Here is a 14,317-nt window from a genome sequence, read left to right as displayed (position 1 = left end):
AGTGTGTATATTGTACATATTACATATTGTTGTGAAGGTGTCTGTTATTACATTATATATATACTTGCAGTGTGTATATTGTACATATTACATATTGTTATGAAGGTGTCTGTTAATACGTGATATATATGCTTGCAGTGTGTATGTTGTACATATTACATATTGTTTTGAAGGTGTCTGTTACTACATTATATATATATATATATATATATATATATATATATATATATATATATATATATATATATATATATATATATATATATATATATATATACTTGCACTGTGTATATTGTACATATTACATATTGTTATGAAGGTGTCTGTTACTACATTATATATATACATGCAGTGTGTATATTGTACATATTGTTATGAAGGTGTCTGTTACTACATTATATATATACATGCAGTGTGTATATTGTACATATTGTTATGAAGGTGTCTGTTACTACATGATATATATATTTGCAGTGTTGGAGGGTTTTCAAGTTGTTTTAGAGAACTTTGAAGGCTACAACGGTGACTCTCATTTGCCGCATTTTTCAAGCGTTTTTTTAATCATCTTTAAAATCCTCCCAAAGAAGACATGTGTGTTCTTGTCGCTCATAATGATTGTGAATGATAGGCAAAATTCACTTGAGGGCAACAAGAATCAGATGTGGTGTGCAGTGTTAACGGGCCCATAAAGAGTGCAAGCTAGTCTTTTGTGGACTTCAATGGGCAGTCAGTGGAACACAAGTTGGCAGAGGATATTTAACTCAATCGTTTTAAAGGCCACATTTCCAGAACGCTCCAAGCCTTCGGTATTAGTTTTATTGTGTGTATTCCGGAGAACCAGCGTCCTCTCTGGTAGACATTTGATTTTGCTCTATTCATATTGTCACAGGAGTTCTCTGCTGTTTTTTGAAATACCTTCTGCAAAAAAAAACTAGTCATAACTCAGCGTTGTAGATTTTTTTGTTTAAGAATCTTAAACAAAAAGGTTCTGAGTCTCCTGTAAGTTTTTTGGACTGAATAGCATACGTAAATGATGAAGACGAGAAGACCTCAAATGGAACCTTGAGGAACACTACTAGTAAGAACAGGGTTTTTCCTGGCTCAAATTGAGGCAGAGGTGGTACAATCCTGATTAGAGATGTCCGATAATGGCTTTTTTGCCGATATTCCGATATTGTCCAACTCTTAATTACCGATACCAACCGATACCGATATATACAGTCATGGAATTAACACATTATTATGCCTAATTTTGTTGTGATGCCCCACTGGATGCATTAAACAATGTAACAAGGTTTTCCAAAATAAATCAACTCAAGTTGTGGAAAAACAGTGAGCATGAGGAGGTTGAGGTGGGGGGGGTGGGGTAGCGGGGGGTGTATGTTGTACCATCCCGGAAGAGTTAGTGATGCAAGGGGTTCTGGGTATTTGTTCTGTTGTGTAACGGTGCGGATGTTCTCCCGAAATGTGTTTGTCATTCTTGTTTGGTGTGGGTTCACAGTGTGGCGCATATTTGTAACAGTGTTAAAGTTGTTTATACGGCCACCCTCAGTGTGACCTGTATGACTGTTGACCAAGTATGCTTTGCATTCACGTGTGTGTGTGAAAAGCCGTAGATATTATGTGATTGGGACGGCACGCAAAGGCAGTGCCTTTAAGGTTTATTGGCGCTCTTAAGTTCTCCCTACGTCCGTGTACACAGCGGCGTTTTAGTCATAAATTTTACTTTATGAAACGATACCAATCATTTCCGATATTACATTTTAAAGCAATTATCGGCCGATAATATCGGCAGTCCGATATTATCGGACATCTCTAATCCTGACCATGCGCCCGAATTTTTACGCAAAAATTGTTTCGTTTTTTTCAATTTACAGTAATATGCTGTAAAGAACACCGTAAAATGTATTGTCATTTTTATTAATTTGATGGGTAGTTTGCTGTAAAATCCTAAGTCAAGTAGATATTTAAGTATTTAAGTAGTATTAAGTAGTATATTTTTTGCAAACCATCCATCCATCCATCTTCTTCCGCTTATCCGAGGTCGGGTCGCGGGGGCAGCAGCCTAAGCAGAGAAGCCCAGACTTCCCTCTCCCCAGCCACTTTGTCCAGCTCCTCCCGGGGGATCCCGAGGCGTTCCCAGGCCAGTCGGGAGACATAGTCTTCCCAACGTGTCCTGGGTCTTCCCCGTGGCCTCCTACCGGTCGAACGTGCCCTAGACACCTCCCTAGGGAGGCATTCGGGTGGCATCCTGACTAGATGCCCGAACCACCTCATCTGGCTCCTCTCAATGTGGAGGAGCAGCGGCTTTACTTTGAGCTCCTCCCGGATGGCAGAGCTTCTCACCCTATCTCTAAGGGAGAGCCCCGCCACCCGGCGGAGGAAACTCATTTCGGCCGCTTGTACCCGTGATCTTGTCCTTTCGGTCATAACCCAAAGCTCATGACCACAGGTGAGGATGGGAACGTAGATCGACCGCTAATTTGAGAGCTTTGCCTTCCGGCTCAGCTCCTTCTTCACCACAACGGATCGATACAGCGTCCGCATTACTGAAGACGCCGCACCGATCCGCCTGTCGACCTCATGATCCACTCTTCCCTCACTCGTGAACAAGACTCCGAGGTTCTTGAACTCCTCCACTTGGGGCAAGATCTCCTCCCCAACCCGGACATGGCACTCCACCCTTTTCCGGGCGAGAACCATGGACTCGGACTTGGAGGTGCTGATTCTCATCCCAGTCGCTTCACACTCAGCTATGAACCGATCCAGTGAGAGCTGAAGATCCTGGCCAGATGAAGCCATCAGGACCACATCATCTGCAAAAAGCAGAGACCTAATCCTGCAGCCACCAAACCGGATCCCCTCAACGCTTTGACTGCGCCATCAATCGCTCTGGTTGGGGGCGGCACAAAATTAGCTGGAGGCAGCAGCCACGCAATTTTGAACGCAGGAAAAACCCTGAAGAAGTTGAACAAATGACTACTGACCTTTGTTACATAAATCACTTTACGAACAATAACTGCCAAAATGGAGAGGACTTAAAGGGTTACTTTGAGGAACGCCTTAGTTACGTAAATCACAAGTTTGGACCTTAGCGTTCTATGTTTGCTCGCTAGGTTAAAATGTCAATGCATGGATCTGCCAATGTGTCTAATTTGCTGCAAAAAGGTTTGTCTCCGAATCTTTGAACTGTCATCATCGGCGGTCACTCGAAACGAGTACTACGATCCTCCTGGTATGGAGGATGCCTGTGCGTGACTTAGTTTTACGTGGGGAGACTGGTGCACAGACAGTCACCACACGATCTTTGACAGAATCGGGTCAGGGTCCAGTGGCATGGAGTCCAAGACGACTGGGGACCCTTTTCTGCTGCAGCTTTCTTTCGCCATCGCAACCGTTGTGGTAGTTGTTAAATCTACCGTCTTCCGCCTGCTCCGCCGTTGAGGTCTTCACTGTATCCCTGGCTAGGGGGCAGTCAGGTACTAGGCCTTTGCCAAGGGCCACCTGGGGTAACAGTAGTAAAGGGGTTAACCTCCTAGTGCCCCATAGAGGAGCCTCCACTGCCGGATGCACTTTAACCTTTGAACTGTACTCGGGGGCCGGTATGGTGTCATTACCCTCGTTGAATAACCATGCTGGAAGGCGTTAAAGTTGCTCTTTTCCTCCTCCACATCGGTGTGTCTAAACGTTTTCCATTGAACTATTGAATGATGCGAGGGGCCTTTGATACATTTAGTCCATGCCATTAAGATCCTTGTGGTCTGACTTGCATTATGATTGCCCATGAAAAATGCAGCCCACTATGTTAAAAGGTCACTTGACTCCCGTTCTTGCTCCTCTTACCACCACTACCAATAACTCTTCCCGTGCAAAGTGTGGCGTAGAATTAGCAGACTTTCAAGCTTCAATGACTTTCTCCCCCTAAGCTGTCGTGTAATCCACTTGGAACGTAATGTAGAGCACATTTCAATACAGCGTTGGATTGGATGTCATTGACAGAACCGAGTGCAATTAAGGCTGAGGAACTTTTGTCACAACATTGCAGCCCCTAGGTTGGCTTTCGGGTTTTTTCAACAAGAACAATACCGCCACTGTCCATAACCCTGACAAAGATCACATTAAGAGTGGCCTGGTTGTTTCTAGGAGTCGTCGTTTTAATTTACAGAAAAAATACCTCCTTCAGGCTCTATGTGTGCTAATTGGGTTCTGTTTATTTTTGTTTGGCTGCCATGAGCGACTTATATTCATTTGCTACACTCACTAGCAGCTCTGTGTTATCTTGATCGCCAGCAAGTGTGCCTACAGACTCATGGTAGTCGGTCTTGGATTGAGATCAAATATTCATCAAATCTGGATAAAATGTACCCATCTTTCATCACTATGTGCTGGGAATGTAATGATTATCGTTATTATGCGGCATGCAGCTCTTTAGCGCCACCCTAGTGGCTCCCTGGAGCTTTTTTGAAAATGTAAAAAAGATGAGGGAAAACATTTATTTTTCGTTTTAATATGGTTTTTGTAGGACAGGTGTCGGCAACCCAAAATGTTGAAAGAGCCATATTGGACCAAAAACATAAGAATTGAATCTGGTTTGGAGCCGCAAAGTGTTATAACATAAGTGTTACAATGAAGGCAATACATAATGTAAGTGTCTACATTAGCCTACTATCAAAATTACTTTAAAAGACGTATATAAGTGATGTAATGAAGGCAACACATGATGTAAGTGTCTATATTAGCTATAGTAGCCTACTATCAAAATGACTTCAAAAGACTTATATAAGTGTTATAATGAAGGCATACTTGCCAACCCTCCCGGATTTTCCGGGAGACTCCCGAAATTCAGCGCCTCTCCCGAAAACCTCCCGGGACACATTTTCTCCCGAAAATCTCCCGAAATTCAGGCGGACTCAGGTCCATGCGGACCTGAGTCCGCTTTCCCACAATATAAACAGCGTACCTGCCCAATCACGTTATAACTGTAGAATGATGGAGGGCGAGTTCTTGGTTTCTTATGTGGGTTTATTGTTAGGCAGTTTCATTAACGTCCTTCCAGCGCGGCAACAACACACAACAACAGCAGTCACGTTTTCGTCTACCGTAAAGCAGTTCGTCTGCCGTAAACAGCAATGTTGTGACACTCTTAAACAGGACGATACTTTTGTGCGTGCCACACAGCAATGCATCATCAGAGAGGGTGTTCAGCATGGTTAGAAAAATAGTGACAGAGAATAGAACAAGGATGGACAATTCGACCCTTAACTCAACAATGAGTAGATGAGTGTTATGTGTGTGTATATGTGTAAATAAATGAACACTGAAATTCAAGTATTTATTTTATATATATATATATATATATATATATATATATATATACATATATAATAAAAGAAATATATATTTATAGCTAGAATTCACTGAAAGTCAAGTATTTCTTGTATATAATATATATATATATATATATATATATATATATATATATATATATATATATATATATATATATATATATATATAATAAAAGAAATATATATTTATAGCTAGAATTCATTGAAAGTCAAGTATTTCTTGTATATATATATATATATATATATATATATATATATATATATGTGTATATATATATATATATATGTGTATATGTATATATATGTATATGCATATGTATATATGTATATATACATATACATATATATATATATATATATATATATAATAAAAGAAATATATATTTATAGCTAGAATTCATTGAAAGTCAAGTATTTCTTGTATATATATATATATATATATATATATATATATATATATATGTGTATATATATATATATATATGTGTATATGTATATATATGTATATGCATATGTATATATGTATATATACATATACATATATATATATATATATATATATATATATATATATATATATGTATATATACATATATATGTATATATACATATATATGTATATGTATATGTGTGTGTATATATATATATATATATATATATGAAATACTTGACTTGGTGAATTCTAGCTGTAAATATACTCCTCCCCTCTTAACCACGCCACGCCCCCCGCCCCCGCCCCCCCACCTCCCAAAATCGGAGGTCTTAAGGTTGGCAAGTATGAATGAAGGCAACACATGATGTAAGTGTCTATATTAGCTGTATTAGCCTACTATCAACATGACTTCAAAAGACGTATATAAGTGTTATAATGAAGGCAACACATGATGTAAGTGTCTATATTAGCTGTATTAGCCTCCTATCGAAATGACGAGAGTACCGAGGCGGCCGTGATCGGCGCCACCTTTACGGTCTGAATCTCAATCTGATATGGCATATCCAATTGAGGCATTGAGCTCGCCTGATAGAACAGTTTTTCTATCAGGCATTGCTTTGTTGCCGTGGAAAATTGTAACATTACCTCGAGGCAGAATGAATACGCTTGAAAGCCGGTCACATGTAACCCAGGTGTTCAGTACTCACTGGTACCTACGGAGTTCGGTGGATACTTGCAAAAGGGTTGTTTTTTTTCCCACCCGAACCCCAGATTTGAGCTGTTCATTTGTTGCCAGCTCCTGCTTTTTGTTGTCCAGCTGACTGCGATCCCTCCCTGTGCTTACATAACCGCGGAGAGATTTGCCGTCACTAATCTGGGGTGTATTTCACTGGGTTTAATTCTGTCACTGCAAGGAATCCCCCTCGTGTAAAGACCAGCTGATCAGTTCGGCGGACTGACGGACGTTTGCGCTCCCCTTTTTAATCCGCTGATCAGCCTGTCATTCAATTAGTTCCATGCATCATCTGCCTTTGTTGGCGTCCCTCTGACAATTGCTCTTTCACTTCCTTTAAGCAGCTTTGCCTTCACTCTCTCGAATAATAATGGGAGTCATTAAAGCGTTCTACATTCCCTTTGAGTGTGTATAGGCAATTACTCATGTTTTATGACTCGGGGGGGTGAAGTTGGGGTGACTTGTCACATTTGCATCTTCCGTATTCTATGCATCTCGTCCTACAAGTGTTGGACCCAATCAACACATGGCAAGTCATATCCTCATTTCCCCCGTCGCCTGCTACGTTATCCGCGTGTCGTCATGTGCTCAATTATTTATACGTGCAACCCACTCATGTTCCCTCTTTCTACCTCTCTCGCTCTACTCCCCGGATTTATCTTCCTCAGCGCTCATGTTAGTCATGAATGTTAAATGATGCCAAGGCTCTGACTCCAGTTTTGGAAGAATCTTGTTGTTATATATAGCTACGTTTAGTTGGGTTTTGCCCCAAATTGTGTTTATGGTTTTGCCAGTCTGTAGCGTATCCATTGGGATTGTTTCCTTTACCTAAACTGGAACCGTCGTCGCGGGTAATGTGGCAGAGTATTTCTTTCATCCACCCTTCAAGGTCTGAAGTCTCGCGATGTGATTTCTGTTTCCATATTGGCAATTGTATGTCGTGGTACGTTGTCCGGAGGAAGCATTTGATGAGAAACTATGGGCCTGATCTGCTAAAGGTTTGGGTGTATTAAAACTGTGCAAACTTGACAGCACACGCAAAGCTGACCTACGAAGATTGTGCGCAGAAGATTGCGTTTCTTAAGTGAGCAAAATAAGGATCGCAAATCCATTTAACGTGTCTGTTTTCATGTATATGCAATATATATATGTATGTATATATGTATATTTATGTATATATGGATATATGTATATGTATGTATATATATTTATGTATATATGCATAAATATATATATATGTATATACATATATATGCATATATATGTATATACACGTATATATGTTTTTATGCGTATATATGTATATACACGTTTATATGCGTATATATATGTATATATGCTTATATATGGGGCGGCATGGCGTAGTGGGTAGAGCAACCGTGTCAGAAACCTGAGGGTTGCAGGTTCGCTCCCCGCATCTTACCATCCAAAAAAAAAATCGCTGCCGTTGTGTCCTTGGGCGGGACACTTTACCCTTTGCCCCCGGTGCCACTCACACCGGTGAATTGAATGATGAATGATAGGTGGTGGTCGGAGGGGCCGTTGGCGCAAATTGCAGCCACGCTTCCGTCAGTCTACCCCAGGGCAGCTGTGGCTATGAAAGTAGCTTACCACCACCAGGTGTGAATGAATGATGGGTTCTACATGTAAAGCGACTTTGGGTACTTAGAAAAGCGCTATATAAATCCCAGGTATTATTATTATTATTATTATATGTATACATGCGTATATATACGTGTATATACATATATATGCATATATACATATATACCGTATGTGTATATATACGTATATACATATGTGTATATATACGTATATACATATATACGTACATATACAGTATATGCGTATATACACATATACGTGTCTATATACGTATATATATATACATATATGTGTGTATATATGTATAGATACATATACGTGTATATATATACATATGCATGTGAATATATATACATATACGTGTATATATACAAATATACATATATATATACGTATATATGTATACATTTGTATATATGTATATATATGTATGTATACATATATACGTATATACATATATGCGTATATATGTATACATTCGTATATATGTATACGTATATATATATATACACATGTATGTACACAATCGTATACAGTATATGTATATATACGTATATATGTATAAAAAATATGTATATATGCGTATATGCGTATGTACGTATATATGTATATATGCGTATATACATATATATAAACGTATATACATATATATGCGTATATACGTATCAGAAACGTATATACATGTGTACGTATATATACGTATATACATATGTACGTATATATACATATATGTATATATATATGTATATATATATATATATATATATACATACATATATACACTTATATACATGTATGTATATATACATATATGTATATAAGTGTATATATGTATATATATATATACATGTATGTATATATTCATATATGTGTATATGTACATAAGTGTATATATATATATGTATATATATATATATACATATATATATATGTATATATATATATATATATATATATATACATATATACACTTATATACATATATGTATATATACATGTGTGTATATATACAGATATGTATATATACATATATGTGTGTATATATACATACACGTGTGTGTGTGTGTGTATATATGTGTGTGTGTGTGTGTATGTATATACGTGTGTGTGTGTGTGTGTGTGTGTGTGTGTGTGTGTGTGTGTGTGTGTGTGTGTGTGTGTGTATATATATATATATATACATATATATATATATATACATACATGTGTGTGAGTGTGTGTATATATATGTACCGTATTTTCCGCACTATAAGGCGCACCGGATTATTAGCCGCACCTTCTATGAATTACATATTTCATAATTTTGTCCACCAATAAGCCGCCCCGGACTATAAGCCGCGCCTACGCTGCGCTAAAGTGAATGTCAAAAAAACGCTGCGCTAAAGTGAATGTCAAAAAAACAGTCAGATAGTTCAGTCAAACTTTAATAATATATTGAAAACTGTCATGTCTGTGTAATCATGTTTTGTCTTAGTCATGTTTTGTTTAGTTTCTGGCTTTTTCACTCCCTTGTCTGGTCACCATAGCAACCATTAGTTTTCACCTGTCACGTCACGCACCTGTTTTACGTTTTGAGTCACGCACCTGCTTTCACTAATCATGTCCATAGTATTTAAGTTCAGTGTTTTTCAGTTTGTTTTTCTGACGACCTCGCACCCCATACCGCACCCCATACATGCTTCTGCACACTCCTCTATGATCCTGCTTCATGTCCCTTGTCACAGTAAGTTTTTGTTTATCAAGCCACAGTTAATGTTTTTGTTTAAGTGTTCATAGTTTATTCTCCGCCACTGTGCGCGCTTTTTGTTTGATCCTTTTTTTTTGTATTTATAGTTAGTTCTAGTGTTTCAATAAAAATATGTACCTTAATTCCCGTCTCGCCCGTGCCAATTTTCCGTTGCATCCTGGAAAAGCAAACACCCCGGACCAAGTCGTGACAGTAGGTCGTCAGCAGACCCGCTTTTCCGCACCTGAGTTGGACATTTTTGACGAGGCTTCTTGGGCGGTCCTGTGCGCGATGGAGGAGGAAACGCGGCGCTACTCCTCCATGGAGTATAGAGACTTAATTTGGTCCCAGGACGACACAGCGTCACCTCAGCCACGGAAGCGCCGCCAAAGACGAAGGACGTCAGGAAGAACATCCGCGAGCCAGCGGGACACGACGCTCCCACAAGCCCCTCCCCCTCCGGGCGGAAGCAAGCAGCAGCCAGCCCGGCTTTGCCCGGATGACGTCAAAGACCAGGATTTTTTTTTTCTGAATTCTTTTTCTTTTGATTCCCCGCTCCCCAGGACTCAAGCCACACCCAAGACACAAAACAATTTTTTTTCACCCACTCAATCCCAGGCACAAGAAAGACAATTTGGACAATTTAATGGGGAAGTTTCTGCCCTCCTCCGCCCACCCCTACAGAGAGTTCCAGACCGCAGGGAGCGCGTCTGGTATCCGCCCCTTGAGGGGGGGGCTAGGGCTGGGAATTGTTCAGGTGGGATGGCTCAGCATCACCATGTCAAGCCACAGCCTCCCTCACGGCCGCCACCACCAGTCTACCGATCCGTCAAGCCACAGCCTCCAGCACGACCGCCCTCACCAGTCTTTTACCATGCCAAGCCGCAACCCCCAGCTAGACCACCTCCACCTGCACCAGTAGCTCCACGACGCCAAGCTCCGGTACCAGCTCCACGACGCCAAGCTCCGGTACCAGCTCCACGACGCCAAGCTCCGGTACCAGCTCCACGACGCCAAGCTCCGGTACCAGCTCACCAAGTCCAAGACCAAGACCCTCCACGCCAAGTCCAAGACCAAGACCCTCCACGCCAAGTCCAAGACCAAGACCCTCCACGCCAAGTCCAAGACCCTCCACGCCAAGTCCAAGACCCTCCACGCCAAGTCCAAGACCCTCCACGCCAAGACCAAGACCCTCCACGCCAAGCCCAAGACCAAGACCCTCCACGCCAAGCCCAAGACCAAGACCCTCCACGCCAAGCCCAAGACCAAGACCCTCCACGCCAAGCCCAAGACCAAGACCCTCCACGCCAAGCCCAAGACCAAGACCCTCCACGCCAAGCCCAAGACCAAGACCCTCCACGCCAAGTCCAAGACCAAGACCCTCCACGCCAAGTCCAAGACCAAGACCCTCCACGCCAAGTCCAAGACCAAGACCCTCCACGCCAAGTCCAAGACCAAGACCCTCCACGCCAAGTCCAAGACCCTCCACGCCAAGACCAAGACCCTCCACGCCAAGACCAAGACCCTCCACGCCAAGCCCAAGACCAAGACCCTCCACGCCAAGCCCAAGACCAAGACCCTCCACGCCAAGTGCCGCCAGTCGCAGCTCCACGACGCCAAGTGCCGCCAGTCGCATCTCCACGACGCCAAGTGCCGCCAGTCGCAGCTCCACGACGCCAAGTGCCGCCAGTCGCAGCTCCACGACGCCAAGTGCCGCCAGTCGCAGCTCCACGACGCCAAGTGCCGCCAGTCGCAGCTCCACGACGCCAAGTGCCGCCAGTCGCAGCTCCACGACGCCAAGTGCCGCCAGTCGCAGCTCCACGACGCCAAGTGCCGCCAGTCGCAGCTCCACGACGCCAAGTGCCGCCAGTCGCAGCTCCACGACGCCAAGACTCGCCAGTCGCAGCTTCACGACGCCAAGACTCGCCATGCCAAGACCAAGACTCGCCATGCCAAGACCAAGACTCGCCATGCCAAGACCAAGACTCGCCATGCCAAGACCAAGACTCGCCATGCCAAGACCAAGACCAAGACCCACACCAAGACCAAGACCAAGACCCACACCAAGACCAAGACCCGCCATGCCAAGACCCACACCAAGACCAAGACTCACGCCGAGCTTCGCCGCTGGACGCGTCACGCCGAGCTTCGCCGCTGGACGCGTCACGCCGAGCTTCGCCGCCTGACTTGCCACGCCGAGCTGCCACGCCTGCCAAGTGGACGACGCGCCTGTCTCCTCGTCGGCCACGGATATGGCCGCTACCTGGTCGCCCGCCACGCCAAGTGCGCCCACCTCCCAGTCGGCCACGGATGTGGCCTGTCCCGGGTCGCCCACCTCGCCTGCTGCAGCGGCGTTCCACTCGCCGCCGCCACATGACTATGCCTCGATGGATTCGGGGCCACTTGGGCTGGCGACCCACCGCCATGTCCCCCTCCCGCCCTCCCATGACTCTTAAGTTTTTTGGACATCTGGGATCTGTCCGTAAGGAGGGAGTTCTGTCATGTCTGTGTAATCATGTTTTGTCTTAGTCATGTTTTGTTTAGTTTCTGGCTTTTTCACTCCCTTGTCTGGTCACCATAGCAACCATTAGTTTTCACCTGTCACGTCACGCACCTGTTTTACGTTTTGAGTCACGCACCTGCTTTCACTAATCATGTCCATAGTATTTAAGTTCAGTGTTTTTCAGTTTGTTTTTCTGACGACCTCGCACCCCATACCGCACCCCATACATGCTTCTGCACACTCCTCTATGATCCTGCTTCATGTCCCTTGTCACAGTAAGTTTTTGTTTATCAAGCCACAGTTAATGTTTTTGTTTAAGTGTTCATAGTTTATTCTCCGCCACTGTGCGCGCTTTTTGTTTGATCCTTTTTTTTTGTATTTATAGTTAGTTCTAGTGTTTCAATAAAAATATGTACCTTAATTCCCGTCTCGCCCGTGCCAATTTTCCGTTGCATCCTGGAAAAGCAAACACCCCGGACCAAGTCGTGACAAAAACCAGCGTTCTAACAACTCTGTCCCAAAATGTACGCAAATGTGCAATCACAAACATAGTAAAATTCAAAATGGTGTAGAGCAATAGTAACATAATGTTGCTCGAACGTTAATGTCACAACACACAAAATAAACATAGCGCTCACCTTCTGAAGTTATTCTTCATTCGTAAATCCTTCGAATTCTTCGTCTTCGGTGTCCGAATTGAAAAGTTGCGCAAGCGTGGTATCCAAAATGGCCGGTTCCGTCTCGTCGAAGTCATCGGGAGTCAGTGTCGCTGTTGTTCTGTGAATCCTGCCTTCCGGAAAGCTCGGACCACAGTTGTGACCGAAATATCTGCCCAGGCATTTACGATCCACTGGCAAATTTTGGCGTATGTCGTCCGGCGCTGTCTGCCCGTCTTAGTGAAGGTGTGTTCGCCTTCGGAGCTGTGTGAAAAAAGCCACCCGGCCTCTTCGCGTAAACTTCCCTTAACCACTCGCTCATCTTTTCTTCATCCATCCATCCCTTCGAGTTAGCTTTTATGATGACGCCGGCTGGAAAGGTCTCTTTTGGCAAGGTCTTGCTTTTGAATATCACCATGGGTGGAAGTTAGCATGGCAAGCTAGAACCACAGTGAAGGATGACTTCTCATTCCCTGTGGTGCGAATATTCACCGTACGTGCTCCCGTTCCACAGTGCGGTTCACAGGAATATCAGTTGCTGTGAAATACGGTAGTAATCCGTGTGCGGATGGAGAGATTGCGTCTTTTTATGAACCGGATCGCTTAGTAGGAGCCATTTTGTGGTCTTTACAGATGTAAACAGGAAATGAAACGTACGGTGATATCCGCGCGTTTTTTCTTCTTCTTCCGGGGGCGGGTAGAAGAAGAAGCGCTTCCTGTTCTATGGGGGCGGGTGCTTTCCTTGGCGGTTGCTTGCGTAGAAGAAGAAGCGCTTCCTGTTCTACCGGGAAAAAAGATGGCGGCTGTTTACCGAAGTTGCGAGATCGAAACTTTATGAAAATGAATCGTAATAAAGCGCACCGGGTTATAAGGCGCACTGTTAGCTTTTGAGAACATTTGTGGTTTTTAGGTGCGCCTTATAGTGCGGAAAATACGGTATGTATATATGTATGTCGTGACAGAATATTTAACAATTTTTCTGATATGACTTATCTTACCCCTATTTTCATCCTAGGACCTCCTGATAAGATCCAACAGCCCACCAGGCCTTTACCAACGGTGCCCCCTGCTCGCTCCCACCCGCCATCGGACCCACGCAAACCAGACAGACAGACCAGACCTCCAAGGCTGCCGCCCGGGGACAGACCCTCCCACCCAAATGCCAAACCCAACATCTGCGACGGAAGCTTCAACACCTTGGCCATACTAAGGAGAGAGATGTTTGTCTTTAAGGTAAGCAAATATAGAAAAGATATCAATGATTATTACTCACTGCAGACTTCATGAGAGCCAACAAACATAATAAAACATCA

The 14,317-nt window shown here is 43.2% G+C and overlaps 1 protein-coding gene across 4 annotated transcripts in view; it reads left to right on the top strand.

Annotated features, from left to right (window-relative positions):
• LOC133609843 (matrix metalloproteinase-16-like) overlaps positions 1-14,317 on the top strand; it is a 303,619-nt gene that overhangs the window by 219,143 nt on the left and 70,159 nt on the right. For all 4 annotated transcript variants that reach the window (XM_061965852.1, XM_061965851.2, XM_061965850.2 and 1 more), the window contains one exon: positions 14,020-14,237. In XM_061965852.1, the coding sequence (XP_061821836.1) occupies positions 14,020-14,237 (218 nt within the window). The remainder of the gene's footprint in view (positions 1-14,019; positions 14,238-14,317) is intronic.

This window comes from Nerophis lumbriciformis, linkage group LG07, assembly GCF_033978685.3.
Source record: "Nerophis lumbriciformis linkage group LG07, RoL_Nlum_v2.1, whole genome shotgun sequence".
Taxonomy (NCBI): Eukaryota; Metazoa; Chordata; class Actinopteri; order Syngnathiformes; family Syngnathidae; genus Nerophis; species Nerophis lumbriciformis.
This window is presented reverse-complemented; position numbering and strand designations above follow the sequence as displayed.